We start from the raw sequence: 18,603 nt of genomic DNA, 5'->3' as shown, positions 1-18,603 counted from the left end.
CCCCCCTGCCCCCCACCTTTCCCCTGCTCATGCTTGCTTTTTCTCTCTTTCTCAAAAATAAATAAACTTAAAAAAAATATGAATTGTTGAATATGGTTTATGTTTAAAACTTCCTATAGGTTTTCTGGCATGTGTGTAATGTGGGTATTTTGCAGCTAGTTTGCTGGTGTTTTATTCTGTTGAGACCCAACAGCAGGACTTTTATCTGATGAGTTTTAGTTTATGCAGTAGATCTTGCTCCAGGATATAAATAGTGAAACGTTGAAATAAGTTATGAAGTGATGTGGACTTCAGCAAAGTAAGGCAAAAAAATATTCCTGTTCCTTTAAAGATGGATTTGGTTCTGTATTCAGGGAAGTTTTTTGTTTGTCTACAAGATTTTTGTTTTTACTTCTAGTGTATATATGTTCAAATTTTGACCTTCAAGAGCGTCTTAATTTATTAAGTCTTCTAAGCCATTTGAGAAGCCACCTAATGTGTTTCTGTCTTCTGGAATGTTTTGGGCAAATTTTATTCATGTGCTAGTGAGGAAGTAATAGTGATAATAGTAATTGCTGCGTGAGCAGCTACCAATTCTTGAATTTTAGTAAATGTCAGGCACTATGCCAAATATTTACATGTTTTTTCACCCAATTGTCCAAATATCTATCAAGTAGGTGTTGGTGTTCTCATTATATGGGCTAAGAAACTAAGCCTTGGAAAAGTTAAATAACTTGCCCAAAGTTATCTGTAAGTGAGTGAGTCAGGATTTGAACATGGGTCATCTGTTTTTGTCTCTGCTGCTGGTGTCTCTGTGATTTATGCTTTGTTTTCCCCTTAACTCATTTTAGTTGCATTTCAGGAGGGAGCAGAGTTAGCTGTTTATGCTCCTAATAATCCATCTTTAATGTTGAAAATAGCAAAGCAGTCATTAGCATGGGTAATCTTGACATTATTGGTATATCTTTTGTCTTGGATTCTCATTTTAATATCACTGTGTGTCTTCTCTCTTTGAAAATAACTCTCCTGTGAATTACAGTGTTTAGTGATAAAAATACGGATTTTACATAACTGTAATATTTTTGTTTAACACAGAAAGAAAAATTAAAAAAATGGATGTTTGAAGTCTGCCTCCCCCGCCCCAGCACTGTTTCTAGGTAACCTCAAAGCAGGGCAGGCTAGTAGGATCAGGAATTGGCCTAGGCCAATGAATAGTAGGATACCTCTTTTAGGCAGTGACATGTGAGTGCTCTGTAAGGCTGAAGGCAGGACTGAGTGACAGTGTCTCCTCTGTTCTGGTCAGGGTTCAGGAGCTTGGCAGGGTATGGATTCTAGACAGATACAGCTGCGGTCCAGCTTAGGTGAGGTGGGTCATTTAAGGAGCCAGGTACTGGCAACGGCTTATTTAAGAACTTGTTGCCCTTGGTTTATCTTCTTTATAGGGCATATAGTGTGGAGGGTCTGTATTGTGTTACATACATGTTGCTTGTGGGTTGGGAGCCAGAGGCAAGGTTGCTCTTGCTGCTGGAGGCTGAGACTAAGGCTGATGAGGCAATATGCTGCATATGGTGCTGGTGATAACAAACTGGTGCCTGACAGAAGAGGCTAGTAGTCACAAAGGACACACATCTCTTCAGTGAAGGTAAAGAACTTGTTTTCCTGCCTTCAGTTGAGTGCCCACCTTGCAGTGTCTGCTAGATGGCAATATGCCCTTGCCTCAGTCCCCCTAAGATGTGCTGTGTGGATGATACTGCCTGACTAGAGTGAAGATCCCACAGGGTGCTTGAGGAGGCTTTCATTATCATGGGGCTTTAATATTTTCTTCTTTTTGACTTTTCTGGAGACTGGCTTGTGAGTGCCTGCCCAGCAAGTACAAGTAACTGGACTCTGTATTCCTGCGGGTGTGAATTCCAGGTTTGTTTCCTAAAAGTCCTGCTCTCCAGTGGTTTAAGTTTTAGGCTGGTTTGAAGTCTATTCCTACAGTCTTCTCTACTGCTAAGTTTTATACACTTGAGCCCTTAACTCAGAAGTCTAGGCCTTTTGTCTTAAAAAAGAAATTGTGGCATCTTGGTAAACACAACAATACCCCTTATTATTACCATAATAACCATTTGAATTATCAAGTGAGGAGAAGGTATTATACAAGTCAGAGCGTTTAAACTTTCTTTTAACACCCCCCTCCCCTGGGCCCCCAGTTGGGTGAAATCCAAACTCACATCGGAAGTTGTGTGCTTTCTCTAACACATTCTATAGCAGTGTATTTGGTTTTAGTCATCATTTTATTCTTAGGATGCCTTTCATCCTCAGTTGGTTCTAATGAACTATAATTATTGTTTTCGATTTGGCATTATTAGATGCTCTTCCTTCAGCTGGTTGGTTTTTTTTAATCCTTTCTAAAGACATTCCTTCCTGAAAGCGTCTTTAATTTTTTAAAGTTTAATTTACATTTTTATTTGTACAGACAGTGTGCATGAGCAGGCGAGAGGGTCAGGGGCGGGGGAGAGAGAGAGGGAGGGAGAGAGAGAGAGAGAGGGAGGGAGGGAGGGAGGAGAGGGAGAGAGAGGGAGGGAGAGAGAGAGAGAGAAACAGAGAGAGAGGGAGGGGGAGGGGGAGAGGGAGAGAGAGAGAGAGAGAGAATCCCAAGTAGGCTCTGTGCTATCAGCATGAAGCCTGATGCAGGGCTTGAACTCACAAACTGTGAGATCATGACCTGAGTCAAAGTTGGACGCTTAACCGATAGAGCCACACAGGCACCTCTAAGTTTTAATTATAATACCAATTTTTAAATAATTAAGGAACTGAAAGGGTGTTAAGGGCACCAATTGTTACAGGTTGTAACGACTCTGAACTGTTCCTGAAACATGGTATCAAATCTATTTTCATTTCACAGAGAAAAGCTAGCTGTCGAAAGGGAACTTTTTCAGACATTATTTACACCAAACAAATTTGAAACTTCAGTTCCTCAGGGCCACATATTATATTATTTCCAATCTTCCATTCCCTTAAACAATCTTTTCTTCTTACTTGGTAAGGTTAGCTTTCCCACGAGACTCACGAACTTGTGCCAGTAGAAGATCTGGACATAACTTCTTAGCATCATCTGCCCACATGCTCCTAGCGACCCCAAATGCACGAGCTTCGTAACTCACTGAAATTATTCTAAGGTTAGGAAAAAAAAGAAAACAGAAAAGTGTTAAATGATCACAAGCAAAAATAACTAAAATTTAACATCAAGGCTATATAAACATAATAGTAGAAACTTTTTGGTCACAGATGCCACTATTATATCTCAAACACAGCAGCTGAGAAATCTCAAAACAGGACCTAGCATACTGCCATGTATTCTTATAGATTAAAATAGTCGATAGTTATAATAAGTATGATACATACCCACCACCCTTCCATGATTTGTACTGTACAACTGCACAAGGTTTATTCTTCAAATGAGGATTTTGCCGTTGTTCCACTTGAACAAAAAAACAGTCCATGTCCACTAGAGCAACTACCCGGTCCTGTCCAGTAGCCATTTTTCTGTAAGACGATATTTTATGATCAGAAAAGACATCTAATCCAAAGCACCATAGAAAGTTGTATTTCCGTACTTCTATTGTTGAGTTATCCTGAACATGAACAGTAACAAGAATGAAATAGCCATTTTCATATGATGCTGGTAAGAGAATAATAAATTGTTATAATTTTAGGAAGGCAGTATATATCAAAAGCTTTAAAAAAATCCCCACCTCCCAAAGGAACTGAACACACAAAAAAGATATACATATAGTCAATAAGCACATGAAAATGGGCTCAACATCATTAGTTATAGGGAAATGCAAATTAAAACTATAATGTACACTGGGGCACCTGAGTGGCTCGGTCAGTTGAGTGTCTGCGTTTGGCTCAGGTCATGATCTTGCAGTTTGTGGGTTTGAGCCCTGCATCGGGCTCGCTGCTGTCAGCACAGAGCCCACTTCCAATCCTGTCTCCCCGTCTCTCTGCCCCTTCCCTGCTTGTGTACTCTTTAAAAACAATAAACATTAAAAAAAAAAAACAAACTATAATGTACGTCAACAGAGGAATGAAGTCAATAATCTAGTTGATAACAAATCTAGAGTATAATTTCAGGGAAAAGAGAAATAGGAAATGATATATAACGTGATAGCGTTCATGTGAATTTTTTTAACTTTTTATTTTGAAATAATTTCAGACTTAAAGTTGCAAAAATGGTAGGATTCTCTGAAATCCAGCTTCCTCTGTTAACATTTTATAAAGCACAATTATCAAAACTAAAAAATGAATGAACATTGGTATAATGCTCAACTATACACTTTACTTGAATTTCACCAGTTATTACACTAATAATCTTTTTTTTTTCCAGGATCCAATGTTAGTCATCATGTATCCTTGGTCTTCTCCAATCTGTGACATTTCCTCAATCTTCCCTTATTTTTCATGACACTTTTGAAGAGAACTAGTCAGCTACTTCAAGAATGCTTCTCAATTTAGGTTTGTCTAATGCTTTCTCTTGATTACATTAAGGTTATACGTTTTTGGTATTTTTTTCTTTTTTTTTTTAAAGTTTACTTATTTTGAGAGAAAGAGAGAGACAGAGAGAGAGAACTGACACAATGCAAGTTGGGAAGAGGCAGAGAGAGAGGGAGAGAAAATCCCAAGCAGGCTCCTCACAGTCAGTGCAGAGCCCGATGCGGGGGCTCAAACCCACTAACCCTGAGATCATGACCCATGCTGAAATCAAGAGACAAATGCTTAACCGACTGAGCCACCCAGACGCCTCAAGGCTATATATTTTTGGCAAGAATATTATGGAAGTGAAGTGTTCTTCTCAGTGTATCATACGGAGAGATACATGATAACAAGTCTTATTACTGGTGAAGTTAACCATGGTCCTTTAGTTGTGATAGTATTTGTCAGGTTTCTTGTTGTAAAGTTACTATTTTCCCTTTTGTAACTATTATCTTAGGGGGAAATCTTTGAGATAATGCAAATATCCTGGTTCTCCTAAAACTTTCAACCACTAAGCACCTATCACTGGATCTTGCCTGTGACACTTACTTGATAACGGTCTGATGGTGATTTTCTATCCATTTATGTAAAGTTTTGAAGACAAAAGAAAACAATACTACATACTATTCACAGATAGACATACATAAAGGTATGGATGGTAGACTGGAAGAACAAACCTTATGTACTTGACAGTGGATACAGACTAATGTTATCATTTAACATTGTAAGAAATCTGGAAGAAATACAAACTAAAGCAGTGGCTCCCAAACTTTGCTGGAGATTAGCATCACTCAGGAACATTTTTTTTAAGCTCTATGCCCAACATGGGGTTTGAACTCATGACACCAAGATCAAGAGTCCTCTACTGACTGAGCCAACCAGGGTCCCCCAACCTAGGAATATTTAAATAATACTGATATCTGGCTTCTCTCACCCGACATCCTAATTTAATTGGTATGGGTATGTTTTGTGCTAGCTCAGCTATCAGCTGAGAAATGCTATCAGCTAGAAATGGCTAGGGTCACTCACGTGGGCTTCAGTGACCTTCCCACAGACATCTCCTCTTTCCAAAAGAAAAAAATAACAACTGACCAACCCTTGTGATTCTTATTGTGATTGCAAGATGCCCTTCAGCAATAACCATCAGCAAATTGAAAAAAATAAAGGTTTAGTACTTACAGGACTGAAAAGTACATAGCATACGTGGGGCCACACAATGACATCATAGGTAGATAAAAAGAGAATACCTTATGTAATCAAGCTGGCTAAAAGTGAATTATCATAAAGAGTTTTTTAAAAATAAGTTTTAATATCAAGGGGTGCCTGGGTGGCTCAGTCTCTTAAGCATCCAACTCTAGATCTTCTAAGTTCAAGCCCTGCCTTGGACTCTGAGATGACCACACAGAGCCTGCTTAGGATTCTCTCTCTCCCTCTGCCCCTCCCCACTCATGCTGTCTGTCTGTATGTGTAACTCTCTCTCCCTGTCTCTCTCAAAATAAATAAACTTTTTTTTAATTTTTTTTTTCAACGTTTATTTATTTTTGGGACAGAGAGAGACAGAGCATGAACGGGGGAGGGGCAGAGAGAGAGGGAGACACAGAATTGGAAGCAGGCTCCAGGCTCCGAGCCATCAGCCCAGAGCCCGACGCGGGGCTCGAACTCACGGACCGCGAGATCGTGACCTGGCTGAAGTCGGACGCTCAACCGACTGCGCCACCCAGGCGCCCCATAAATAAACTTTTTAAAAAAGCTTTAATGGGGCGCCTGGGTGGCTCAGTCGGTTGGGTGACCACCTTCGGCTCAGGTCATGATCTCACTATTCTTGGGTTCGGGCCCCACGTTGGGCTCTGTGCTGACAGCTCAGAGCTTTGAGCCTGTTTCAGATTCTGTGTCTCCCTCTCTCTCTCTCTGCCCTACCCCCACTTGCTCGCTCGCTCTCTCAAAAACAAACATTAAAAAAAAAAAAAAGAATTCCATAGGACTGAATGAACTGATGAGGATGATTATAATTCTTATGACTTTTCAATAGAAACACTGTTGGTTCTTTAATGTTGTTTCTTCCAGATTTAAGGAAACCTCTTATCTTAACCTATCTCCAACTTACAGCAATTTGGTAAAATATACTTTTGAAAACAAACTTTTTCTCCTTACCTGATCCCTCCAGAATTAGAAAACTCTCAGTGAATATTCTTATTTTTATGGCAATGTAATTATCTGTATAAGTTCAATAAGGATCTTTCTCCTTCTAACAGGACACGATTGGAAACATTGGTTATACTACCAAACTTTGACTAGAATGATGTATGTAAGACATACATATGTAGATATAATAGTTAAGAAACTAAGGTTAACTTTGTGGAATCAATAAAGCCCCATGGAAAAATCAGTCTGGCGCCCTGCTTACCAAGTTCCCAACAGCCTTACCAGGTGAGTAAGGAAGGTCTCTTCCTGGCAGGCCTAGGAACCTCAGAGTATTTTAGGAACCTCAAGAAGAGAGGAATTCACCCAAATCTATACATATTGCAGGCAAAGCCTAATGGCAAGTTTCTTGATTGGCTTCATAGTCTCAAAAGGCTTTTAAAAGTTCAATCTGAGATTCCTTATGAAAAGTTCCAGGAAAGCAGATTTAAATGTCTATATGGTCAATCACTATTCTTGCTGTACTTATGTATATAACCAGGCCTACTTTAATGAGACTATACTTATTTTTTTTTTTAATTAGCCTTATTTTGATTATCTCTGAAAGAAATGGGGGTGATTGTGAGAGAATGACTGTTTCAGTAATATAACTTTGTGGATATCACAAAGTTAATGGTCTTTGAGGTTTTATTTTTCCACCTCTAAACTGGACTGGATCCTGAATTCTTCTAGTTTCCTCCAATATTTGGCTATAACTCTCTAAACTAACATTTCCAAATGTTCTCCCACCCTTCTGACTTGGAAACACTGAGAACGAAAACTGCCCTTTCCCAAAGTCATGCAAGCTAACGTGGAACAACTTGACATAAACTTCAAAGAAATCACACAACAGCTCATGCATAGACAATTTTGGTGCTGCTGCTGCGTGGGCCACTCAGAAAAGATCACCAGAGACATTCAAACTGCAAACCAGGAAAATCTAACAGATTGCCACCGTCTGCCCTCACTCCATCTGAAGATGCTTTGAGTCTGACATCTAGAAATCTTCTCAACTGACTGCCTTCAGAACTTACAAACTGGGATTATAATCTTAATCTGTCAGTCTGGAATTTCCTGGTCAGCACTATCTGCCTGATAGACCTCTCCCTTCCCCAAAAGGAAGGTGATCTTGCTTGAAACAATCTACTCTTTGACAGCAACTTCCTTGTCATGCCCCCTTCTGCCTTGATTTTCACTTTGTACAGCTCTTAGGAGCTCCTTTTTATTTGTTAGAGGAGATGCTGCCCAATTCATAACCATGAATAAAGCCAGTGTAGATCTTTAAATTTACTCAGTTTTGTTTTTTTGTTTTTTTTAAACAGGCCTAACTTGAGGAACCCACCTGCACAACCACTTCCTGAAATAAGACACAACACTTTAATTAAATTGAGTTATTCTCAGGACCAAGAGATTGGTTCCACTGAATATGAAACAATCTACCAACACAGGACAGGCTCAAACCTATTTATACCATGGGGCACCTGGATGGCTCAGTCAGGTTAGTACCCAACTCTTGATTTTGGCTCAGGTCATGATTTCAGGGGTCATGAGATGGAGACCCCCATCAGGCTATGCTGACAGCTCAGAGCCTGCTTGGGATTCTCTCTCTCTCTCCCCCTCTCTCTGCCCCTCCCCTATTCATTCTCTGTCTGTCTCTCTCTGTCCCTCCCTCTCAAAATAAATAAACTTAAAAAAAAAAAAAAAAAAGCAGACCACTTATTACCCAAATCCGTGAACAGATTTCCAGGGCTAGCCTTCAAGATCACTGACCCATTTTCATGGCTGGACTCTTTCAAGTTTGGGACAATGGCTACAGACTGGATTTCAAACTATTGCCTGTATAATTATTTAACCCTGACATTTAACATACCAACTATCAGGGCAGTTAACGTCCTCATCGTTGACTCTGGCATCACAGGGTAGATTGTCGTGTAAACCCTGACAGTGGCTCCCGCCACCCCTTTCTCATAATGCAGGTGGCTGATTTAAGCCGGGATTGCTGAGGCATCCACTTAAAGATGACTATCTTGAATAAACACATAGGCAGCCAAATGACTAGATAAAGTGTCAGGCCACGTTCCCTAACTGAGACTCCTTTGTTTTAGAGTTCTTGGTTGATTTCAATAACTGGCCATTTTGGAACACTTGGTTTTTTGTTTTCCCTTTTCTCTCTTCTGGTACTTTAAATTCCCGCTCTTATTTTTTAAATTCACCCGTGAAACCCTTGATCCCCACCCTCAAGCAGAACTCCAGGCCTGTCCTAGCTTGCTCCCTCTCTACCTGTAACCTTGCTGTGTGCTCACTGGTGTGTCTTGTGAGCTTCAGGGCTTATAAGGAATAAATTGTTTTTCTTTCAAAAAGTTTCCTGAGGGTCACTGCTAAAGGGTGTCCTGCAATCATATTAAGAACCATAAGAACATTGGTTTCGAAACGGGACAGGTCTGTGGGAAGCTCACAGGAGCCCAGGTGAGTGTCCTGAAGCATTTCTAACCACAGCATTACCACCAATAGGCTGAGATAGCACAAAACACGCATATACCAATTACATTAGGATGTCTGGTATTAGAAGCCAAATATCAATGTTACTTAGATATTATTTTATTTAAACTTATTATTTTAAAACATTACTATTAGGCTGAGATGGCACAAAATGGGGTGTGACTTGAGCACTGTGATTTTTAAAAGCTCTCCAGGCAGTTCTAATATGTAGCAGAAATTGGAAACAACTGACCTAAATAAGATACTTATGGAAACACCAGTAATTCATGACTTAAATATGAAAGAAAAGGTTATACAGTTGAGTAAACACTCAACTGTTTTCTAAAAAAAAAAAAAAAAAAATCAAAAATTAACATTGACATTGACAAGTGGCATGGAACTAACAATGACAGAAGATTAGTGGAAAGAAAACATGAATTAAAAAGTCTGAGTAGTCAAGGCATTAATTCTTTATAAAAATTTCTTATAAATTCCACTCACTGAAACTTGGCATAAAGTGTTAAGTTTAAACACTTAAAAGTTAAAACCATAATATGTCAGAAATTACCTTACCTTGAGGCGACTTTTGCGTAGTGCTGGAACAGATAATGCCAGAATAAAAATAGTAAACACGTTTTCACACACACACACACACACACACACACACACACACACAATCACCAGGGAAGTACCATGCTAGATACAAATAGAAATAGAGTAAGAATAGGAAGCAGTGATTTAAGTCCAGCAAACATTTTACTGCGAAAAAAACACAAAACCCAATATGCAAACTTTAACCGCTGCTGAAGTTTTCAGTTTATGCATTAGGCTGGAGAAAGCAAGAACTTTTCAAAGATGGGAAATGAAAACACATTCGCTGCCAAAAACTCCCCTTTCCGAATAAGGATCCCACTATTCTGAAGTCTTATATGTAGTACTTTAAAAGATCCAAACTGCAAAAGCCTTCAATAATTGCAATTATTGATCTTCAAGGGTCTCGACTTAATCAGGATCTTTAAGTTTGGTACCGATCAGGCGATAACACATCTAAGGAAAATGAACACAAGTGAAGAAGGAGATTGAAGACATAGCGAAGATACTATTATTCCACCTAAAAAAAAAAATCCTCTTAGAGGACCATACCAGGGCCTTTACATCTCAGTGAGTATGCATTTCTGTTTCACGGAGTCTCGGTCCAACGTCCTCACCAGCTACTACTATAGCATAAAATTAACAGACAAAGCATGAAATGTCTGAAAACGGCGATACAGAACGGTTCTCAATTCTTACCAATGTGGCAAGCACCTGGAAGAACTGCCCGGACGCCGAAGATGCCGGGCTCGCCGTCCACTGGAAGATGAAGGAGCCCTGAATACCCCCTCTCCGGAAGCGGACCAGTCGGTTTCGAGAGATTTATTGCCGGTGATGACGGAGAAACGGACCACGGGTCACAGACGACCCTGCCCAGGAGGGTAGCCACCGCACTGCCAGCGGACCTAACCAGGGTTTGAGCGCTCAGCAGCCAGACCTTGAAAAGCAGATCAGACAGCGCGCGCGCGCAGCAAAACAGCCGTTGACGCGTCTGCGCACTGTACCCCTTCCGTCCCCCGCTCCGCCCACCGAGGAGCTACAGTCACACGGGAGCCGCCACTTCCGCGGGCGCGTGCGCAGTGGCGGGTCGGGCGCGTGCGCAGCCCCCGCTCCTTCCAGGCTGGAGCTTCTGCAGCTCACGCTCCTCCTCCCGCTCCCCACCCCCCAGCTCGCCGCGGCCCGGTACCAGCGTGTGGTCCCGTGAAGGGAGCCGTCGGTGCCTCGTGCTCCCGGGACGGCCGTGGTGCGCGCTTGCGGCGCGTAGCACTAGCCATGGCGATGGATCAAGTAAACGCGCTTTGCGAGCAGCTGGTGAAAGCGGTGACGGTCATGATGGACCCCAGCTCCACCCAGCGCTACCGCCTGGAAGCCCTCAAGGTAGACGGGGTCTGGCGCCCCGGGCCTGCCCCAAGTCCCTGCCCCAGCTCCAGCGGTCCCCGCGCGGCCCCAAACCCTGCTCGTTCCCCGCCCACGCGGCCTCTGGACCTCCCATCACAACCGCGGGGGGCCTTTGCCTTCCCCCTCCCCGCCCTCCGCGCCTCTTCTCTTGGCTTTCTCTGCTAGCCTCGCCTGCCCTTCTCTCGGGACCCTCCGGTTCCTTGCTGATTCTCATCTCACCACCACTTTCCACTGCCCTCTCCTCGGTCCTTTCCCTACTTCTCTTCACTCCTGCCCGCACCAAAGCCGGATGCTTCTATTTTATTATTGTCCTAAACTCCACACACCGTAGCCTTCCCGTGGCGCACGTGCCCGTCTCGTCCCCAACACCAGCTACATTCTTTACGGTCTCCTCTGCATTAAACATTTCCTTGCACCCTCCTGACCCATCCTAGCTGAGCTTCAGTCCCTCTAGGGCCACTTTACTTGCATTCGTACTCCTCTTACTAATCCTCTTCTGTGTCTTGGGGATTTCTGGGCTAATTCTCACACACCTTCCACCCATGTTTTTTCAGTGTGTTCTATTCTTGGGTAATTTTGCGCAAAGATGAACTTCTACCACTTACTTTGCATTTTTAACAAGGGCGCTTTGGTTTCCTGAAAGTAGTTTTTCTTGAATCCGGATGCTCAGGTCCTGGGACTTATTCCTGTGTTGCAGTTCAGGAATGCTAATATAAATTGGGATGCTAATAAATTGCAGACTTATTCGCGCATCACACCATGTTATATGGGATGTGAGAAAACACTTGTGCCGCGTATATATTTTTTTCTTAAGTTTTTATTAATTTCAGTTAAGTGCTGTGTATATTTTAAATGATGTGACTTTATAGAGTGAACATCACTTGAGAAAAACTTTACTTTTTAAAAAACATAGAGATGTATGCCACAGGATTTAGAATCAAACAGTTGAGTTCTGTTTATTTGCTATGAAATATCAAAAATAGACACAAAAGGGAATAATACTGCAATGATCTTGTGTATACCTCTCACCTAAATTCAAGAGTTGTTAAGAGTTTGTCGCATTTGCTTTATTCCTTCCCCCAAAGTTTTTATTAATCTTTAAAAAAAATTTAAATGTTTTTAATGTTTATTTTTGAGAGAGTGCGTGTGCGTGAGCGGCGGAGGGGTAGAGAGAGAGGGAGACACTGAATCGGAAGCAGGCTCCAGGCTCTGAGCTGTCAGCACAGAGCCCCATGCAGGGCTTGAACTCACCAGCTGTGAGATCATGACCTGAGCCAAGTTCCCGCATCCGGCTTTGTGCCGACGACAGGAAACCTGTTAGGGATTCTCATTCTCTCTCTCTCTCTCTCTCTCTCTCTCTCTCTCTCTCTCTCTCTTTCTCTCTCTCCCCCCCCACCCCCTCCTCTTCTCCACCCCTGTGGGTGTTTTCGGCCTCTCAAATAAGAATAAAAAAGAGAAACTTTATTTTTTAAAAAAATTTTTAAAGTTTGAGAGAGAGAGTGCATGAGCAGAGGAGGGGAAGAGAGAAAGGGAGAAACAGAATCCCAAGCAGGCTCCGAGCTGGCAGCACAGAACCCAGTGCGGGGCTTGAACTCGGGAACTGTGAGATCATGACCCGAGCTAAAATTAAGAGTTGGATGCTTAACCAACAGAGCCACCCAAGCACCCTTAAAATTTAAGATGAATTTTTTTTTTAATCCCACTTTCTCTTGGCTCCTAAGGGAAATACTAACTTTTCTTGTTTCAGTTCTGTGAAGAGTTTAAAGAAAAGTGCCCTATCTGTGTCCCCTGTGGCTTGAGGTTGGCTGAGAAAACACAGATTGCCATCGTCAGACATTTTGGCCTTCAGATCCTGGAACACGTTGTCAAGTAAGGAGCTTTTAGATGGTACCACCAAACTCTTGAGAGAACATATCTTTATTTCTTATGGTAACTCATAGAGCTAATCTTTAGGTGAGTAGAAAAGAACAATCACCGTGAAGAAAGGAATGTTCTCCAAGAGATTATCACAGCCTCATGAGAGCTCTCATTCAGGACTTAACTTTCCTCTTCCTCAGTTCTTTCATCCACGTAACATACATGGTACATACTAAGCATTCTACAAATGTTAACTGGTTCTGCCAGCATTTATTGAGCTCCTGTTGTGTGCCAACAGACTTCAAGGTCTTTTTTGGAAAAATACCGTGTATAATTACATCTCTGATTAGGCATTGTGCTTTTAATTTATTTTTAAGTTTGGGTGTGTTCCTTCTCTGAATGGCAAATCCAAAGGAGGATTTATATCACAAAAACTGAAAACCCTTCCTAACTTGAGTTTCCTATCCTCCCCGCGTCTATCATAAGAATCACCTTTCAAGACTTTGCCACAGTTTTTGTGGGATTGTACTATTACTTCGTAAGCCAGCACCAAAAAAAAAAAGGGAGTTAGTGGTATCAACATTGTATTTTCTGAAAAGCAACTACATTTGTTGCAATTGTCCCAGGTGTGTATTTGCTTTTGGCCTGTCAGTAAAACCAAGCCCCGCCCCCGCCTCCAATCTGTGCACAAACCTTGTGTGAATTTCAGTTAGTGGACCACTGCCTATTTCACAAGGCATGTTTCTGTTAGCATTTTGGTTGGATATGGACTGTTATTGTCTATTCTTTGAAAGGTACAAAATCAAAGGTATAGTTTCTTAGTGAAATTGCCAGCATAATATAACGCAAAATCAGAGCTATTAGAGAAAACTTCTAATGTGATTCTCTTGACTTTATGCATTTTGGTGGCCAGGTTTCGGTGGAACAGCATGTCTCGATTGGAGAAGGTCTATCTGAAGAACAGTGTCATGGAGCTGATTGCAAATGTAAGGAATGAATGGTTGGTTGGAAGACTTGTGTTTCAAAGGTAGTTTAGACTAAGTGTAACCTCTTTAATGTAGCATTTATGTAAAAATTCACTAGTTCTACATAGGTCAAACAGCATGCTTGACAGGGCAGAAGACATTAAACATTTTCAACAAATGAACATGATTCTTAGTTCTAAATTAGGTTGCACTTTGCTGTTTGTTTCCTTTCATTCCAAACTGGACTACTGTATGGTTCTGCCAATATAAAATATGCAGAATGAATTTGTGTCAGGAGTTAGAATATGATTTTAAACATGGTTAAAATCCATAGCTTTTTTTTTTTTTTTTTTTAAACACACATGGCATGAAAAGTTGAATTCCCATTATTTCATCTCCAAAATCAGTGCCTTTATTCCTGGGGTGCCTGGCTGGCTCAATTGGTAGAGCATGTGACTCTTGATATTCGGGGTGTGAATTCGAGTCCCATGTTGGGTATAGAGGTTACTTTAAATTCTTAAAAAAAAAAAAATTCTCTTCAGGGCACCTGGGTGGCTTGGTTGGTTGAGTATCCAACTCTTGATTTTGGCGCAAGACATAATCACAGGTTAGTGGGTGGGATGGAGCTCTGCATCAGGCTCTGCACTGAGCATGGAGCCTGCTTAAGATTCTCTCTCCCTCTCCCTCCCTCCCCCCACCACCCACCCACCCTCTCCCTCTCTACCTCCCTCCCCCCTACCCACCCCCTCCCCCTGTCTCTCCCTCCCTGCCCCCCACCCACCCTCTCCCCCTGTCTCTCCCTCCCTCCCCCACCCACCCTCTCCCTCTCTCTCCCCCTTCTCCCCTTCCCACCCTCTCCCTCCCCCCCCTCCACCCCTCTCCCACATCCACATGTGCTTGCTTTCCTCTCTAATAAAATATGAAAGTTTTTAAAATCGCTTCAGAATTATTAATCAACTTAGGATTTATATTTTGCTAGTTTTGGGGAAACTTGATAGGAATCCTAATTCATTAATTTTGATATCAAACTTTATTTTTGTATTTATTTAGAGAGAAAAAGTGCACATAGGTGCATGCAGGGGAGGGGCAGGGGGAGAGAATTTTTTTTTTTTTTTAATGTTTATTTATTTTTGAGACAGACAGAATGTGAGTGGGTTGGGGCAAAGAGAGAGGGAGACACAGAATCCGAAGCAGGCTCCAGGCTCTGAGCTGTCAGCACAGAGCCTGATGCAGGGCTCGAACTCACAAGCTGTGAGATCATGACCTGAGCCGAAGTCGGATGCTCAACCGACTGAGCCATGCAGGTGCCCCGTTCCTGGGAATAGTTTTTCTGTGTCTTATAATGCTAGAACTATCAGTCACATGTTCAGTTGCTTCTCCTAATTCTCCCATTTTATCAGCTGCTTATTATCCTCATTTTTGTACTCTTCACGTTGGCGCTCTTACAAAATGAAAGTCAATATGAGAGCCTTTTCACTTGGTAAAGGAGAACAGTAATGTCTTCCTTGCTCTGTGTGACAGTCATTTTTTTAGCTGATGCAACCCTCACTTAAGCTTTAAGTGGGGAAAATGATTCGTGAGAATGCAGGGCAGGTGACTCAGACCTGGAGAGCAGGTTTTATTCTGTTTAGTTTAAAAGGAAGCCTGCTGAAGTTCTGTATACTTTCACAGCCCAGGTGGTTGGTTTTTTTGTGTTTTTTAAATTCAGTCTTACAGACCTCTTACTATCTCTTTTTGTTTTTCAGGGAACACTGGACATTTTGGAAGAGGAGAACCATATTAAAGATGTTTTGTCTCGAATTGTAGTAGAAATGATCAAGCGGGAGTGGCCACAGCACTGGCCTGATATGCTAATAGAATTGGATACTCTTTCTAAACAAGGGGTATGAAATATAGCTGTATCAATTCAGTTTATTTTGGAGGGGCTCTTTTGGAGTTCATTTTGTCAACAGAAAAGAGTCTTTGGGCTCACCCATAGTGAAAATGATGTTTCTATTTAATTTAATTACTTTATTTCTTTGATCTAGGAAACACAGACAGAATTAGTGATGTTCATCCTTTTACGACTGGCAGAGGATGTAGTGACCTTTCAAACCCTACCCCCTCAAAGAAGAAGGGATATCCAACAAACGTTAACCCAGAACATGGAAAGAATATTTAGTTTTCTACTTAACACGCTTCAAGAAAATGTAAACAAGTACCGACAAGTGGTAAGGGATACCTCACCTCCCAAAAGTTCTATTTTCTTTTAAATGTTTATTTACTTTTAGAGAGAGAGAGAGAAAGGGTGTGAATGGGGAAGGGGCAGAGAGAGAGGGAGAGAGAGAATCCAAACAGGCTCCGTGCTGTCAGCACAGAGTCCGACACAGGGCTTATTCTCAAAAACCATGAGATCATGACCTGAGCCAAAAACAAGAGTCAGACACTTAACCAACTGAGCCACCCAGGCACCCAAACTTCTATTTTCTAATATGAGTGGAATTTTGTTTGTTTTTTTAAGTTAAAAGTTGAGTGAAAGAAAACCATCAAAAGAGAAACAGATGACAGGAAAAACTGGAACTAATTTTCCAAGAAACTCAAGTCAATGAGTTTCCATATCTATTTTAAAAACAATAAGAGGGGCGCCTGGGTGGCTCAGTCGGTTGGGGGGCTGACTTCGGCTCAGGTCATGATCTCACGGTCTGTGGGTTCGGGCCCCGCGTCGGGCTCTATGTTGACAGCTCGGAGCCTGGAGCTTGTTTCAGATTCTATGTCTCCTTCTCACTGACCCTCCCCCGTTCATGCTCTGTCTTTGTCTCAAAAATAAATAAACGTTAAAAAAAAAGATTTTCTTAAAAACAATAAGAAAATTCTTAAATCAGTATAAAAATGATTAATTCTTAGCATTTAAAATATTTAAAGCCCGGATTTCTGGTAGGTCAGATGCCCTGTTTAGTTCTGGTCCCTTTTGCAGTGGAAACTGCTGGGTTTTATTCCTCTTGACTATATGATTTTCGGTACAGGTTTACCTCACTACCTGAAAGAAGTTCCTTTGAAACCTGTTGTAAGCCCAAATGGCATAGTATGAAGAAATTACCATTAATTTATGTGGAAAATTTTTTGAGCATCCCCATGCCAAAAGAAAACACCTCTCGTTGGCTTTTCTGACATCTTAGGACACGTCTTGTTAACAGATGCACAAAATAATCACAGTAAAGCACAGATGCCCACAGACAGTCTAAAGCTGTAGCTGCTTGACTGAGATGCTGACTGCCATTCTTGGGGAAGGAACTTAGTGGTGCCTCTATAAGGGCTTGCTCTAACAAGGCTGAAAGTTATTCTCACTTTGTAAAAGCAAATAATCCTCTTCAGATTTCTTTCAGTTAGAGAAAACAGGTATTAATGTGGGTCATTAAAAACAAAGTGGCATAACACAAAATTTTGAAAAGTGGGAAATACCTGTGTTCTATTCTTCCTGATAAGGTATCTCTTCTGCAGAAAAGGGCAAGCCAGATCTATCTTTCCAACCATTGTCTTTTTTTAGTAGAGAGCTTTCAGAAGAATGTCATGTAAAAGTTAATGTAGTACAGTAGTTCTCAGCAAAGGACGGTTTTGCCCCCCACGTTGTCACAACTAGGGGTTGCTACTGGCATCCAGTGGGTAGAGGCCAAGAATACTGCCAAACATTTTATAATACACAGAATTGTCCCTCACAATAAAGACTTATCCAACACAGAATGCCAAAGTATTGTGGTAAAACCCTGATCTAGAATTCTTGTATGTGTTTATTTCACAAAATAAACACATTTCCTTCTTTTTTTTTTTTTTTTTTTTTTTAAACATTTTGTTTTTGAGAGAGAGACCAAGGCAGAGTGTGAGCGGGGGAGGAGAGGCAGTGAAAGAGGGAGACACAGAATCCAAAGCAGGCTCCAGGCTCTGAGCTGTCAGCACAGAACCCCCTTGGGGCTTGAACCCACAGACTATGAGATTATGACCTGAGCCAAAGTTTGACACTTAACCAACTGAGCCACCCAGGCACCCCTCATTCTTTTGTTTTGTTTTGTTTTTTAAGTTTTATTTATTTATTTTGAGAGGGAGAATGCACACAGGGGAGGGGCAGAGAAAGAGAGAATCCAAGCAGGTTCTATGCTGTGAGCACAGAGCCCAGCGTGGGGCTCCATCCCACAACCCCAGGGATTGTATCCTGAGCTGAAACCAAAAGTTAGATGCTTAACCTACTGAGCAACCCAGGTGCCCCTTCGTTGTATTTTTAGAGAAATGGTAGATACTAACACAAATGAGGAGAAGGTACTATGAGCTGTTGGGGTGGGGAGGAACTCAGTAAGTACCTAACATATGCTATATACTTGTTTGCACTTTATGTGTTATTTAATCCTCAAAACAACCCTGAAAGTATAGTCTCCATTTTATAGATGAAGGTACAGAGAATAATTATTGAAGATTCCCTACTGTTTGTGGTGGAACTCAAGTCCCGTTCTTTACACTAGAATGGCCCATTTCCCCCAAAATATCTCCCCAAGATTTTTCAAAAGATACCAGGAAAATATTTGCATTTAGAAACTTATTTATATTGAGAGTGAAGGAGGTATTGTTTTCATTTTCCCCAGGAGATCTGATCTGTAGGAGAAAGGGAACA

General features: G+C 41.5%; 2 protein-coding genes across 4 annotated transcripts in view; one reads left to right on the top strand and one right to left on the bottom strand.

Moving 5' to 3' along the window:
* The window catches only part of POLH (DNA polymerase eta), a 45,891-nt gene extending 35,153 nt beyond the window's left edge, over positions 1-10,738 (bottom strand). The window contains exons 1-3 of the mRNA XM_040473619.1: positions 10,447-10,738; positions 3,370-3,510; positions 3,004-3,138 (exon numbers count right to left, since the gene is read on the bottom strand). Coding sequence (XP_040329553.1) covers positions 3,004-3,138; positions 3,370-3,506 — 272 coding nt within the window. The 5' untranslated portion in view covers positions 3,507-3,510; positions 10,447-10,738. The remainder of the gene's footprint in view (positions 1-3,003; positions 3,139-3,369; positions 3,511-10,446) is intronic.
* A 103-nt stretch (positions 10,739-10,841) lies between these two features.
* The window catches only part of XPO5 (exportin 5), a 49,269-nt gene continuing 41,507 nt past the window's right edge, over positions 10,842-18,603 (top strand). For 2 of the 3 annotated variants that reach the window (XM_040473617.1, XM_040473618.1), the window contains exons 1-5: positions 10,843-11,124; positions 12,893-13,014; positions 13,916-13,988; positions 15,713-15,850; positions 15,995-16,177. In XM_040473617.1, the coding sequence (XP_040329551.1) occupies positions 11,020-11,124; positions 12,893-13,014; positions 13,916-13,988; positions 15,713-15,850; positions 15,995-16,177 (621 nt within the window). In that variant the 5' untranslated portion in view covers positions 10,843-11,019. Of the gene's footprint in view, positions 11,125-12,892; positions 13,015-13,915; positions 13,989-15,712; positions 15,851-15,994; positions 16,178-18,603 lie in introns of all 3 variants that reach the window. The other variant, XR_005789752.1, reaches the window with a different exon arrangement.

This window comes from Herpailurus yagouaroundi, unplaced genomic scaffold, assembly GCF_014898765.1.
Source record: "Herpailurus yagouaroundi ecotype Mexico unplaced genomic scaffold, PumYag 139, whole genome shotgun sequence".
In the NCBI taxonomy this organism is placed as follows: domain Eukaryota; kingdom Metazoa; phylum Chordata; class Mammalia; order Carnivora; family Felidae; genus Herpailurus; species Herpailurus yagouaroundi.
Note: the sequence above shows the minus strand (reverse complement) of the source record. Positions and strands in the feature narration are given on the sequence as shown.